General features: G+C 48.4%; 1 protein-coding gene across 2 annotated transcripts in view; it reads right to left on the bottom strand.

Moving 5' to 3' along the window:
- Nucleotides 1–12,824, bottom strand: part of CCT4 (chaperonin containing TCP1 subunit 4) — a 157,459-nt gene that overhangs the window by 120,210 nt on the left and 24,425 nt on the right. For both annotated transcript variants that reach the window (XM_078649474.1, XM_078649475.1), the window contains exons 4-5: nucleotides 7,750–7,858; nucleotides 217–359 (exon numbers count right to left, since the gene is read on the bottom strand). In XM_078649474.1, the coding sequence (XP_078505600.1) occupies nucleotides 217–359; nucleotides 7,750–7,858 (252 nt within the window). The remainder of the gene's footprint in view (nucleotides 1–216; nucleotides 360–7,749; nucleotides 7,859–12,824) is intronic.

The following is a 12,824-nucleotide window of genomic DNA, read 5'->3' as shown; positions in this document are numbered from 1 at the left end:
AAGAAAGTGTGTATAATGCAAGGGATAAAAACTGGATCTGATTCACACGAAATGGTGCAAACATATGCAAGCTAACCATCTTAATTAAAAGAAAATTCTATACGGCAATTCGTATTTGCAGTACCCGTGTTGTAGAGATCTTACATATCCGAAATAGTACCACAAACAAAGGTTGGAAATTATATACACTTAAAAAAAAATAAAGAAATACACTACCTTTGAGTTCAAAGAAGTAGTTGCACTATTTAGCAACGTTTCTCTGTCACTCAACAGAACTGGTTGAGACATGTTGGTCAAGACTTCAATCCCTTTCTCAACAGCCTTCTGGAACGATTCAGAGATAATAGTAGGATGGATTCCTTAAAAAAATATATACAAAGGAAGCACGTGAATGACACAAATGACCCAATTACTGTGGTATTATAAAATATGCTTCCAAGTAACACTATTTCAAAGTTTTTCTAGGCATTCTAGTAAGCCAAGTAGGAAGTCAGTTCTTGAGGGCCAGAGGCCGTCACTTGTTACTCTGCAGTATGCCGTGTGGGGACGGTCCTATACCATTTGTTACAGAGTCACAATATAGGTACATTCAAAATTAGATAGCCAATGAGTATCACTTTAGGCACTTAACTGTCAGGGCTGTGAGGAGGAGCAGCCAAAGTTTACTCCACAAAGTGCAGGGAATTAGAGACTGGTTCGAAGTGGCAAAACAGAAAATAACGCATTAGTAAGTAAGCAAATACTTAATTCTAAATTATAATAAACTAGAAAGTCCTCACATCTTCTTGGCACAAGTTATGAAACAACAAAATCTTTGTACTTCCTGGACATTCGATTCTAGAATTCTGCTAACATTAAACTCAATGGCCAATTTTAGTTTAGGGAAAATACTTTGGGTAACTCTGGCCTTTCTGGAAGCAGTCAGGTCTTTTAGAAACTTATGGAGGTTGACTGGCAGGATACAGATTCACCCATCCCCCTTGGATCAAATATCATGGTGCCCAAGGATGCCCATGAGTGAAAGGCATACCCCTTATTACAGCCAAAGCCCTCGATTCAAAGAGAGCTTTAAAAATAAACATCCTATCTCAAAAACCCACCACCTAAACAAGAACCCAACCCACAAGAAAAATCTTGGTGTCCTTTGTGACCATGTGCCCTTGCACAAGTGTACTGTCGAGGGACACAGTTCTTGAGTTCTGGGACTAGTTAGAGTACATATGATCTGGTTTGTTGCTGCATTTGCTAGTGATTGGATACTACAAAAATTGCATCACAATGGTGTCTCTCCTATAGGGCCTGAATCTCACCCAGAGAGAGCCAAGATGGTACCAGTAGCCACTGGGCTGCTGTAAAGACCAGCATTGAAAATGAAATAGGTCTCGCCTTTGATTAAGTTAAAGCCATTTGCTTTGCTAATGGTATTGTGTAGCAAAGCAAATGGGTTTAACTTGATGAAAGGCGAGACTATTGCATTTTTAAAGCTTGTTTTTAAACCGACATGGTTTCATTGTGCCTCTGTAGTAGGATGACCAGATCTCAAGAAGCAACAAAAACCGGGAAATTTTGTAATATAAAAGTAGGACTACAATTTTACATCCCAGGAGCGGCGTAGAATGACAGCTCTCATCAACATAGAAACACTGAAGAGGCACTAAGGAAATAAATAAAATGTAATTTGTAAAACCAGCATCATACCTGTTAATTAAAATGATTACGTATAAGAGCTGCTAACTAGCACAGCTTAGAACACCCAAAAAAAGTGCCTATTACTGTTTTCAGTCGATACCCTCTAAATACAGGGACATGAGCCAAATTTACCGCAATCTGCCGGGACAGCGGGCGAAAACTGGGACTGTCCGAGCAAATCCAGGACGCCTAGGCACCCTACCCTGTAGCTTCGCCTTCAACAATAATCATGGGCTTAGGTTTCCCAGCACACAATGTGATTTTGGTTAATTTGTCACTTTCAACCGTGCTACTCTGTCCCCATATATACGGTACAGCAATTCCGTTATGCAGTGCGCGCTTATAGTAAATTGATTGCATGCATCTCTCCCACTACCCCCTGAAGTCTCCTGGCCACGGTATGCTTCCACTCCTTTGCTGCCCGCCTCCCCAACACCCCCGGTGCCAGCCCTCACCTTCCATCCCTCGCCATGTCTGCCACCACTCACCTTGCGGGCTCCTGGTAGTGCAGAGCTGCATTCCTCCGGGTCGGGTACATCCTCCTCTTCCGCTTGTGGGGGCAAAATCACTGGGGTCGAAGAGGCCGGGGAGTCATCGTCCCCCCTCCCCCTCAAAAACTATCACCTTAAAAGATCCGTCATCCTGTCTGGGTTCTCATCAGCACCAGCGCCTTGGAACACTGCACCCTCCTCTTGTGTCTGTTTGTCCCTGCCCTCGCTCTACGGGCCTGGAGACCCCACCGCCCTGGTCCCTGGAGCCCTTGCTGCTCAGTGTGTAGCCTCTCGGCCCCTCAGAGGCTGCGCTCACTCTGCTCCGGTGCCAACTCGACTGCTTCCGGGGGAAACGGAGGCCGCGCAGGAAGGTTCCCACCGGGGGCAGAGTGGCAGGGGGGAGCCGGAGGGGCTGGCTGTACGTGGCGAGGGGCAGGGGAAATACGAGAGCTGTACGGGGGGCTGGGGGGGGGGGGCAAGGTTAGCATGGAAGCGATACCACGCCGGGCGAGAGAGCGAGGCGGCCGCGGGGAGGAGGAGAGCCCGAGAGGAAGGCTCCTCGACAGAGAGGGGGCGGGAGGACGCCGAGCAGAGGGGAAAACTTAGAGGGCTCGGTCCTTGTAGAGCGTTTTTAAAGGAGAAACAAGAGCGTTTTATGTATTTATTTTATTTGTTTTTATATAGCGCGGACTTTACCGGAAGGTGTCAGAGCGCTTCACAATAGGAACAGTAGTGAAACATGAGGAACCAGGGGGTGTGTAGAGCTGAGGAGCGGTCTGGGGCGGACTCAACATCTAAGCGAGTCCGCTGCTGCGCACGAGGCAACCAGGCCAGGTGGTGCTGCTTGGGCGGCGGCAGTGGAGAAATTGGCCTGAAACCCGGAGCGGTGGGCGCGACTGCACAGTACCTGGTGGTGAGAGTCTCTGGTGATCGGAAGCTGGAGGCGGACAACATTATCCTTGCTGAGGAAGGAGGCGGAAGGTGAGCGGTGGGACGAGCTGCTGGCGGCGGTGGGCCTGGGCTCCTTGGCGGTGTGGGGCGCGCCGCTGCAGATATACTAATAACGTTCTCGGAGCCCGGAGGGGCCCTGGAGTGACTGCGCCCTCCCTGCCACCTCCCGAACTAGACATAGAACGCCGGGCCGTGCACGCGCACCAGACGTCCTGCCTGGTTGGGTCTAGGGTGCCGGTGGTTCCCGGAGACAATGGGGCTGGTAGCTGCCACCTTTGTTCACCTACTCCCCAGAGACTGGCCTAATTCTCACTTGCGGCCCCCTACGGAGCATGCCAAGAGGCGCCCCACGCTGCTGGAGCACTCAACTGCGCATTAATTATAGTTGAGTGCTCCAGCATCCTTGCGGCGCCTGACATGCTGCGCGCACAAGCTGACACTGTGAAGCGCGTTCACAGACCTGAATCGGCTCGTGCACAGGTCTGTGTCCAGGTCTGTCTCCCTTGGAGGCAAACACGGCGACTATAAGTCTCGTTGGGGGCAGCGCTTCGCGCTGCAACGCCAGCGAGACCTAAAAAGGAGGCTGTGACTTTAATAAGCAGCATGTCCAGAAATATAAATGGTTCACACAGTTCAGGAAAGCCTCCCCCCAGCCAGAAGACCCACATTCCAAGCCAGAAGTGCGAAGCCACCCTGTGACTGAGACAAGGTGGGCATAGGTACAGATTGCGTAAGAGAATGCAGGCTCACCTACCTCAAAGACAATGAAGCAGGCCCTCAACCCAGTTGATGATCTTTCTTATTCCATGGCAGCTGGCATGGGGGCATGGGTAAGTTTCACTCAAGCAGGGGTATATTTACTCTAAGGTCAAATGGAATAGGCTGAAGAGCTCCTCATCCACCAGACACAGATATTGTAGAAAAAGACCAAGAGTATGTACATACAAGACAGACACCATCCCCCCTCACATACAGCATTTTTGGCCAGCACACAGGGTTAAACTGAACGAAGAACTTACTAGTCCACCTCGTACATGTTCTAGACACGATTAAGGCAAGGGACCCCTCTTCAAGGGAAATGAGAGGACCTACTATCAGAAGGAGTGAAATGAGTGGGCAGTCCCGAATCAAAATTGCAAGTAAAACCAGAATCACATTGCCACCATCAACTAAAATCTGAAAGGAGACTGTTGCATTACTCCTGGAAAGTACAAATGCTTTAGCAATTTACCAAAATTTCTCCTTCAGCGCACCTTGAAAGACTTGAGGTCAGTGAACATCCTGCTGAAGCCAAATATGGATAAGCAAACGAAGGGCAAACGGTGAACATGTTTAGTGAAGACCCACTCATGTGAAGAGCGGGCTACCAGGCTACTGTAATATTCACAAATGGTTATTAAAACACCAGGAGGACTGCGAACAGGCTGACAAGGGATGCTCCCAGCCTGTGTTCCAAGAACACATCAGCCAACTGATTACAAAGCTCTAGGTTATTTAGCATTTTCATCTTGCAAAAATGTTTTTGTTCTCCCTCGAACGGCAGCAACCAATTCACTTTCACTCTGCAGTGATTGGAAGAAAAGCACACAGGGCTGCATTTGTTCGTTCCAGATAATGGTCAGGTCATTCGAAACATGTAAAGATGTGATTATCTCTTACTAAATATGAAAAACGTGTGGAAAAGCCAGAGTTTCAGAAATAAATAATGCGGTTGGATTGCCTGCAACTGATAGATGGGCTGCTAAAGCCAATCGCTGTCTGGCGAAAGGAAAAAAATGTAAGGCGCTGAAGAACTCATGGTATAAAAAAAGAATGCATGAGGCAAAACCTAAGCTGAGAAGTTACTTGTGATCGTATCTGTGGTTTAAGAGGCAAGATGCATTTGCTAGCTACAAGTTCGTGGGAAGGCATTATGAGAGCGGGTTTCAGCTTCAAGGTAAGCTAACCTCCGAGTAAGGCTGTAAACGCAAAATACCACTAGGTCTGGTAATACTCCTAAAATTCTGAATGTTGTTCGCTGTAAGGGTTGTTAATATTCAAGATAAGTTTGACTTCCTTTTCTTGTTCAATACAAGTGCAGGTGTGGTTTCAGACCTGGTGCAGCTACAAAATGCTTCTGCAGCTCTGGCAGATGTCAGTCATTTAGTCAAGTCACCAGAACAAAAAACATTTAGCATTAAATCAGTGAAGCCTCTGGCCCTGAGGGAATTCCAGTCTTAGTTATCAAACAGTTTGCTCCTCAGTCATATGTGGACAAGTCCAATATTGCTATCTGATAGATAAGAGACCCATCCATCCCCTTGTATGGGGTGCTTTTCTCAGAGCTGCACGTGGCTCAACAGGAAGCATTCCCCATAATGAAGAACAGAAGATACTTAATCACTATTTTCAAACAAGGTATGCAACTTCTGACCACAGTCCACATAAAAACCAACTGTGCCGACGCTGCGAAGCAAGATGGCCGCATAAGCGCCCGGCTCCGCCGACCTCCGCCGGCAGCTCGGATATCCTGCTCTCTATCCTTTCCTCACGCCGGACTCCCGTGCATATGAAGTGCTCCTGACTCCTGCGGTGCAATCCCGGAATTTCCAACTCACCGGGTGACGAAGATATGTTGTGTTTTCTTTTCGGCCTACTTCAGGGCTGAAGCCGGGGCCTCGATTTCTAGCCCATCCGGGCTAGAGTTGATCAACATCGGCTGTGGGACCAGGGTTGCGTCCGGTCTTCCGAACTCGGATCATACTTGCATTTACGATTGGCTACTCAGTAACCGGCTTCCGCTAAGGACACGGTACAGTGACGCAAGTGCACATCGGTAGCCGCGGTCGGAGGTCCGACGCCCGGAGATCCTGCTGGGGGGACCGGGGTGGACGGGCTTGGGCCCCGCGAGCGGCGAAGGTGTCGATATTGCCAGTTTTGAGAGCACCCACTGTGGTCATCGGCTCCGTGTGTGCCTGGTGCCTCGGAGTTGTCCTCTCCGTGGTTCGAGTCCTGCTTCGTCGCTTCGCGAGAGGGGATGGAGGGGACGGATGGCACACCAACGTTGAGGTTCGTAATGGCCGCCATTGGGGCGCTCCACTCTCAAATCCCCGTCATGTACCATCAGTGTTCTGTAACGCTGGACAACGTCTGTTTGAGACCGGACGACGACACTCCGGCATGCTATCAGCAAACTGTGGTTCCCGTGGAGTACTCTACCTACCATTTTGAGGTCCCCGTGCGGAAGCCTGATTCAGCCCGCTTTGATGACTGGCTTCATAGATAGCGCACCTATGATCATCGTCAGCTTTCCCTGCTTGAACCCTGCTCGGCGGGACATCGTTGCTAAAGGTTTTGATCGCCACAAACAGTTCTTCAGTGACTATCGGAGAGGTTTGCCATTCTTCTTCACTCTTCCTTGCCGGTTATGTGGATGTCGCGAACTTATATCCTGTCTTCGATCCGATTTCATTGACTTGAACTTTTATGAACGCTTCGATTTCCTCATGGTGACTGTGGCCTGGGCGACAAGGGCTCTTGTAAAGAACCGTACTGGCCAGGGTTGACTGACTTTTAGGGTTTGCTAATTTACATGATATGTGCCGGGGTTGTACCTTATAGTGTAACGGGAGTCGGTGGTTTTGTTGATGTCCTCCCCAGGCTGGGGTTTAATACTTTGCTTCAAAACAGTGGATAATATGTCTTGGGGAGGTCGCTGATGGCGGGGGGTATGGGAGCCCGGGAGTGTATTTTTTGTCCTCCTCCTCCGCTTTTCTTTTCCTTCTTTCAGGGCGAGTTTCGGGGCGACAGGCACGCTGTTAGTGGGGTAGGCCGTAGCCATTACAGGGGTGCAGGGTGGGGGGGGATACGGGTTTTTTTTTTGTTATTTTAGTTTGTTTTGTTCTATGGTCCCTTTCTTTCTTTTCAGGGTGGTTGGCTGTTTATCCTCCAGTTACTTCTTACTCTATTGGGCGTCTATACTAACTTTTACTTTACTGTCTCCTAAGAGTGGGTTTTCTGGATGGTACTCGCACTGGATCGCTCGCTAAATCGATTATCCTTTACTCCTTGTCTACCTCTGCTAGGCGTTGCGTTATTACGGCTATATTATTCGTTACCTTCTATTGATTCCGGTGCGAGGTACATCCCCCCGTCTTTAATTGCTCCTACTTATATGGTGTGACGCCTCTTATAGTAATGCCACTACTGCTTTTTCAAAAAAGAAGAAACGAAACCTCTGTATTATCCTGTTTATTGATATCGCATTCTACCGTACGCTGTAACGTTCATCACAGCTGGTGCCAGGGCTGTTGACTGATAAGTAAATTTCCTATTTGATTTGCTGAGTTTACAGCCGGCCCCTGTGGTTGTAGGCCTGTGCTTGTAATGATTTTGAATGCTTCAATAAAGGTTTAAAAACAAATTTAAAAAAACACACCTGTGCCAAAGCATAACTGTCGACTTAATGAACGTATGCAAGGCAACTGGAATATAAAGATAGATCCTCTTTTTGCAACAATCTGTTTTGGATATGCGTTATGCATATGACATTTTAGGTTACTTACATAATTTCAATTAAAAAAGTTTGCAGTGTTGCCAAAATAAAAAGATTTTTAAATGAGCACAACTTAAATCTTACCTTTTTGAAGAAGCCTTGAGCAGGAATCCAAGAGGGCACCAGCAATAATAACAACAGATGTTGTGCCGTCACCGGCTTCGATGTCTTGAGCTTTGGACAATTCTACCAACTTGAAAAAACGAAAGGAAAGCAGGGTTTATTTTCGTTAAAAGGCATAGATCAATTGGTACAACAAGCATTTGCAATGCAATAGGTCTCGCATTAGGAAAGTGTAAGCTATTGGTATTGTAAATTACATTTTTTAAATATGTGTTGGCTTTGAAAATATATAAATTAATAGCATTGTTATTCACAAAGCCAATAGCTTACACTTACCTAATGCAAGTTCTATTGGCTATGGCAATGCTTATTGGTAGCAAGCAAGGACAGTGACGTGGTTGGGCTGAGTGATGTGGCAGTGCCCCAGAGTGATGTGGCGGTGCCCCCGTTTGGTGTGGCGGTGCCCCCGAGTGGTGCCCCTGAGTGATGTGGTGGTGCCCCCAAGTGATGTGGTGGTGCCCCCGAGTGGTGCCCCCAAGTGATGTGGTGGTGCCCCCAAGTGATGTGGTGGTGTCCCCGAGTGATGTGGTGGTGCCCCGAGTGATGTGGAGCGATGTGGTGGTGTCCCCGAGCGATGTGGTGGTGCCCCAGAGTGGTGCCCCCGAGTGATGTGGTGGTGCCTGTAGGAGAGTAGGGTCTGCTATCCTATGGTCACCCCATTTTTTGCTATTTGCTTAACTGGTTTTCGACTTAATGTGGCTGTGGGCCTGCTAATCAGGCCTAAAGCCCTGCTGTTCTCTCTCTAAATTTCACACCATGTACTTTAGGTAAATCATCAATTGGGATTTGGTTCACTCTTATGAGTCCCTGTACAGTGCACTATAGGTACCCAGGGCATAGGTGCACCCAAGGCCTCCCAGGGGCTGCAGCATATCTTTTGCCACCCCTGGATGGCCATCCAAACTGACAACTGGCTGATCACTCAGCTGGGGCAAGGTTGTGTAATCACCCCTTGCTTAGATATAGTATTCCTACGTCTAACCTTATATCTGGACACATATGCACCTATAAGTCACTCCAATGGCAGGCCTTAACAATCCTGGAGGCAGAGTGCTTGGTTATGTGTGAGATGGTGCTCTAGCATGAGCTGAGCCTGTCTGCAGCTTTCGGAACCATGTCCTTATAGCTGTTCTAGGATATTGCCATACCATATACTCTTAAGTGCATTATAATCCTCGCTGTTATTGCTAACTTTGGTTTGGCTTTATCAAAACATGCCGTGTAAGGTGTCCTACGCTTTGTAATACTACCCCCTCGCCAGTTCTGGCGACGGGGGTAGCATTCCACCCTTCTAGAGGGTAAAGACATGTTACTTCCATTATTCCCGGTTAAAGTTAACCAGACCTCAGCATCACAAAATGGATGCTGCTGCCACAGACAAGTCTGACCTCCTGCTGCTGGGAGTCCTTCCAGCGAAGGAGGCTTGGACAATAGGTTTCGGGTCACAGGGAGGTGCTAGCACCACCCCAGACAGGAGATAGTGGATTGGGGCAGGGAGGGCTGAATGAAACGAGACACTGCCTGGGGCACACAAGGTGTCCCTTGCATAGGCCAGTTCAAACCGGTGCTGGGGCACCCCAGCTCTGGCGCGAAACTGGACAAAGGGAAAGGGGTGTTACCACCCCCTTCCTGGGTCCCACCCATAGGAGGGACCTAGCAGGTAATCCAGCCCCTAGATTTGGTATATAGGTAGGAGCTGTGTCCTTAGACTTTAGATAATCCTGACTGAAACTCTGATACGAAACTCTGGACCCTTCGACATCCTACTTGACACTGAAGAATCTCCCTTGTGGTCAAGGAGTGACCACCCTGTGCAAGCAGGCACCATCAAGCGCTCAACGGTTTGCTTTGTCGTTGCGCCCGCCGGAGCTTGAACACAGAGCCTGACATGAACCGGACTTCCAGACATCCAACAGCCCGATCCACAGCCACAGCAAAGCTGAGACCCGTGGAGGCGACGAGAGACGTGGGACCGGCCATTTTGGAAAGCCAGCGAATTGCTTTTCGTGCAACTTCTGAGGCACCCTCGAAGTTCTGCTTTGGGGATTGAGAAGCCCCAGCCCGAGCACCAACTGCACTGAAGATCACCTCTCTACACTCACCGAGTGCTGCGTGGGGCCCTTTTGCATTTTGCTGCTCGACGCGTCTGTCCGGTCACTTGCCCGTTGGCTAGTGGCCTCTGACGACGAAATCTGAAATCTACAACGCTGGTCTGGTTGCTCCAGACTGGCCCTTGCTTCCCTGCGAAGGAGAAGCCCCTCAGTCCTTGCTGGCCTGAGTTAGAAGCCATCTTCGATTCCTGCGTGGGTTGCATTTGCCAAGGCCTGTTGACTCCGAATCGAGATCCGACACCGCCAACAGCGAGAGCCTTCGTGGGACAGTCCGTATCCAGCTCCTGGTCGTCGTCCACACCTCCTGGTCCACGTGGCTGCAGAGACAAGCTTCACGACATCACCCGATTGCTTCCCGACAATCGCCTGGTTCCTTCCTGGTCACTGGCTAGTGACCCAGACTCTGTCCCCTCTGCTTTCAGGTACTCTTCATTCTCGATCCACCCTTGGACTCAACCGGACTCTTTCTCTCCTGGTCGCCTGCAGCATCTTTTCTCTAAGGCTCCATAGAACTCCACGACGAAACCCGACACACTGACACCTATGCACCCGCTTCCTGTGGGTGAGGGAACACGAGTACTGCGGTGCTCCTGTAAAGAGTAACTCTCCTAGTTTCAAGTGGTTAGCTTCTAGTCCAGTCGAAAGACTCCTAAACCTTTAACTTTCTCACTTTATGCACCCATTGACTTCTATGTGTGCACACGTGTGCATTTAGACACTGCACCCGCATCCCGTGGGCCTCCTGCTCCCTAACTATTGTTGGTACAGTGTAGCCCCAGTGATTCCAAAGGCCCTAGGCCTTACCATTGTTCGTGACGTGGTTCTTATACCACTTTTTAAGTATATGGTTTAACGGGCCACCAGGGCCTATCCATATTTGTGCAACTTCTGTTATATTAAGTTACTTGTTATGCGCTTGTGCTCCTGTGCTCATAAAGAGTTAAGGGGATTGATTTAGAAATAAATACATGTATATTTTGAATATATAAACTGTGTGATGTCCTTTCATTTGGTATTAAAAGGTTTGCATATGGTAAAACAGCTGGCTTCACATGCCCTCTTGAGTTTAGCCTAAGACTGCTTTTGTCCATGCTACCCCTAGGATGGCTGGTCTATAAGGTTGACTTTACAACGAACACCATGAGGGTTGTTTGGACTGGTGCAAGGTGCTCACTAGAATAGTGAAAATCATATACCAGGCCAACTTCTCACATTGGTGTGCAGCGGTTGGGATTTGAGCATGCTGTTGTTTTACCAATTGTAATCTTTGATATCATTTGAAAGATCACATTAGGTACCATAGGTACATATAACAAGACTTAGAATACATAAGTTCTACTGAACTTAGTTGTTGTAGAGGAAAGGGCCTAGCACACCCCGACTACAACTCCTAGAGATGTTCTAGTAGGTAAACACTCAGTGTAGGTAGGTGCACACACCTCACTAGACAGGTCTGGCACAGGTGAACCCTTCAGTTCTCCACCTGTGGTAAGTGACCTTCCCAAGGCACCCTCCAGATATGATATGCTCAACTTAAGAGAGATGAGGTCATTGTGTACCTCAAGGAGGTTGAAACAGGGTTCCAACCCTACAATCCAGCACCTGATAGACGTCCTAGGGGCAGCTGATCTTGAGAAGGCCTCTAAACCAGGCCCCCTAGATAATACAGGTGAAGGAGTACCCTCTACAGAAGATGACTCCCTGACCCCAGAAGTAGATGAGGACGAAGTAGGGGAAGATTCAGATAATGGAGATGATAGCCAGGTCCAAGTCAGGAGGCTTAGCCAGGCTAACCTAAGCTTACTTGGGAATGGAGAAGGGTTGCACCTTCCCAGACCTAACAGTAGACTTAATCCAGGCAATAGAAGGGAAAGATCTCCTTCCAGGGAGTCTCTCCCCTCTAATGCCTCAAGGGGTTCTCAAAGGGGAATGACTTCCCCTCAGAGAAGAGAACATGAGGCTAGGATGAGAGCTGTCCAACTCAGATAGAAAAGGAGGAAACAGCCCTGGCCCAAGCTAAACTTGATTTAGCAAGGGAGCAAAAGTTAAGTGGATTAGATTACACTGGTGGCAGCAATATCCCTAAGGATCAAGACAGGTCCTATGATCATAGAAACCGGAGTAAGATTGTGCCCCCCTACAAAGATGGGGATGACATCCACAAGTGGATAACTGCTTTGGAGAGGGCCTGCATGGTACAGCAGGTTCCCCAAGGTCAGTGGGCAGCAATCTTGTGGCTCTCCTTTTTAGACAAAGGAAGAGACAAACTCCTCACAGTTAGCCATGAGGATGCTAAAAACTACACTGTCCTGAAGAGTGCTGTAATTGATGGGTTTGGCTTAACCACTGAACAGTTCAGGTTGATGTTCAGAGATACCCAGAAGACACAGACTCAGGACTGGACTGAATTTGTTGATTGTGCCACTAAGGCTCTGGAAGGTTGGTTACTGGGAAGTAAAGTTAAGGACTATACAGGATTGTATAATTGGATCATGAGAGAACAAATCCTTAATAATTGTCAGAACAAGTTGTTGCACCAACACCTGATTGACTCAGATCTGACCTCTCCCCAAGAATTGGGAAAGAAGGCAGACAAATGGGTCAGAACCAGGGTTAAGCAGAAACCCCAGAACCAAGGTGGTGACGAGAAAAAGGCAGACCAGAAGCGTGGAGATCAGAAACAAAAAGACCAGAAGTCTTCTTCAGGCCCCCAAAATACTTCTAATGAGGGGGGGTCCCACAATTCCAAGAAAAAGAAGAATGAAGGTCCAAAGAAACCTTGGTGTAATTATTGTAAAACTGCCTCTCACTTGTTTAGTGAGTACACCAAGAAAGGTACAGCCCCTACCACTGCAGCCCCTAAGGCACCTGCACCCCCTAGTACAGTCAGCAGTGGTAGTTCCCAACGCAAGGCTCTAGTGGGGT

The sequence above is a fragment of the Lissotriton helveticus genome, chromosome 6 (genome assembly GCF_964261635.1).
Source record: "Lissotriton helveticus chromosome 6, aLisHel1.1, whole genome shotgun sequence".
Taxonomy (NCBI): Eukaryota; Metazoa; Chordata; class Amphibia; order Caudata; family Salamandridae; genus Lissotriton; species Lissotriton helveticus.
Note: the sequence above shows the minus strand (reverse complement) of the source record. Positions and strands in the feature narration are given on the sequence as shown.